At 38.2% G+C, this 1,705-nt stretch overlaps 1 protein-coding gene across 1 annotated transcript in view; it reads right to left on the minus strand.

The window, feature by feature from the left end:
* LOC102203434 (uncharacterized) overlaps positions 1-1,705 on the minus strand; it is a 4,719-nt gene that overhangs the window by 717 nt on the left and 2,297 nt on the right. Inside the window, exon 2 of the mRNA XM_005755057.1 lies at positions 47-969. Coding sequence (XP_005755114.1) covers positions 47-969 — 923 coding nt within the window. The remainder of the gene's footprint in view (positions 1-46; positions 970-1,705) is intronic.

The following is a 1,705-nucleotide window of genomic DNA, read 5'->3' on the forward strand; positions in this document are numbered from 1 at the left end:
CATCACAGACAACTTTGCAGAATGGACACTGTTTGCCACAACCAACCAGTTTGTTGAAAAGCTCATTCTCAGGCTGCACATGGAGCTGCTGTAGTTTCACTTCAACGTTCAGTGTCTGAAACTCTTTTCTCAGAACTTGTTCCATCTCATTCACAGACACTGTGAGCCAGTCAGCAAACTGTTTCTTGTCAGCATTGTTCAAAAACATGAAAGCACCAAGAGCATCTTTGGAAATTACCAGTTTATCACCAAGTTCTTTACAAATATCTTCAACAAATATCTTCACATTATCACTCTTTCCTGTGTTTGTCTTGTTGATGGCATCTTTTATGCTTTTGATACATGACTGGAGTTGTTGGTCCTCAAACGCAGATATTGTTGACACAGTTGAGAAGTGCTCCAGTATTTGGTTGAGTAGCCATGTCTTAACATAATCCTGATATGAGAAAATATATCTCTGGTAGTTTTTAAAATCCTCCTTCGAAAGCAGATCCAGTAAAATTGAACACTGGAAGGACATTCGTGTGCTGAACTGCTCACGTGTCAGCATTTCATCAATGATTTTAGGACCCAGGGACTGATTGATAAAGTCTTCAACAGCAGGCTTCAAGCACTGGTTGGTGAATTCTTCTGCTTTCTTCTGACATTGGTCTTCTTTATTAACCACATGTTTGAAATCATCACAAAACCTGTCCTTGTTCTTAATCAAACATCTGTAGGGATCATTTTCTTCATACACTTTCTTAAACTCTATGGCTGCAATTCCACAGACGTGCTGTTTTAGAAAAACTTCAAACATAATGTCTCCCTTGACCTCTTGGTTTTTCTCAAGGTTCTCATCAGTGATGTGTAGGATCTCCTTGATGTATGTGTCACAGTACATTTTTTTCCTTCTCACTTTTTCTCTCACAAACTGAGTGCAAACATCTATGATGCTGTCAGCCAGTTTTTGTGCAGCCATTATGTAATCTTGAATGTCAAAAAACATACCTACTTCCTCACATCTATTTGAGTATCTTTCAGCTGTATATCTGAAAGGTACCAAACCACAATCTTCCAGCCTTTTTTCTAAGAGTTCAAGTGAAGCTTCCCCTTTACGTTTCAGGCTTTCTCTCAGATAAGATGATGCATTGGTAAAGATTTGCTCAGCTTGCTTTTCAGAACAAGGAAGTTTCTTCAGTGTTTCACACCACATCTTGAGAAACTTATTTTCAAGTTCTGTCTCCCCCATCGGAACATTATTTTTCCAACACTCATTAATCAGTCCCCAAACTGCATTTTCAATCTCTTTTATGTGACTCTCTTTGATTCGATCAATTTCTATCATTTCCTGTGTGATTTCTGCTGCTGCTGTGAGCTGATTAAAAACACTCCTTTCCATTTCACGCCGAAGGCTCTTTGCATTGCTTGAGAATTCCTCTTTATATCCTTCAACAAGATGAACATGACCGTCTGTTTTCTTAAAATATTGTCTCAGATTTTCTAGAAGTCTTGTCTCCCATGTGGACAGCAGTGTGGAGGCTTCAATTTTCAAACGTTTGAGAAATTCATTGATGTCAGAAGATTCAGATTTTATAGCAACTTTACCAAAATTGGAAATTCTTCTTTCTGCGTTTGTTACAAAGGTGTACATCTCTTTTTTGAATTCCCACTCCCATTTGTTGAATTCTGTGCAGAGTCTCATGTATAAATCAGCTACGAGATT

Source organism: Pundamilia nyererei, unplaced genomic scaffold (genome assembly GCF_000239375.1).
Source record: "Pundamilia nyererei isolate P.nyererei 1_Seehausen unplaced genomic scaffold, PunNye1.0 scaffold00885, whole genome shotgun sequence".
NCBI classification, from domain to species: Eukaryota; Metazoa; Chordata; class Actinopteri; order Cichliformes; family Cichlidae; genus Pundamilia; species Pundamilia nyererei.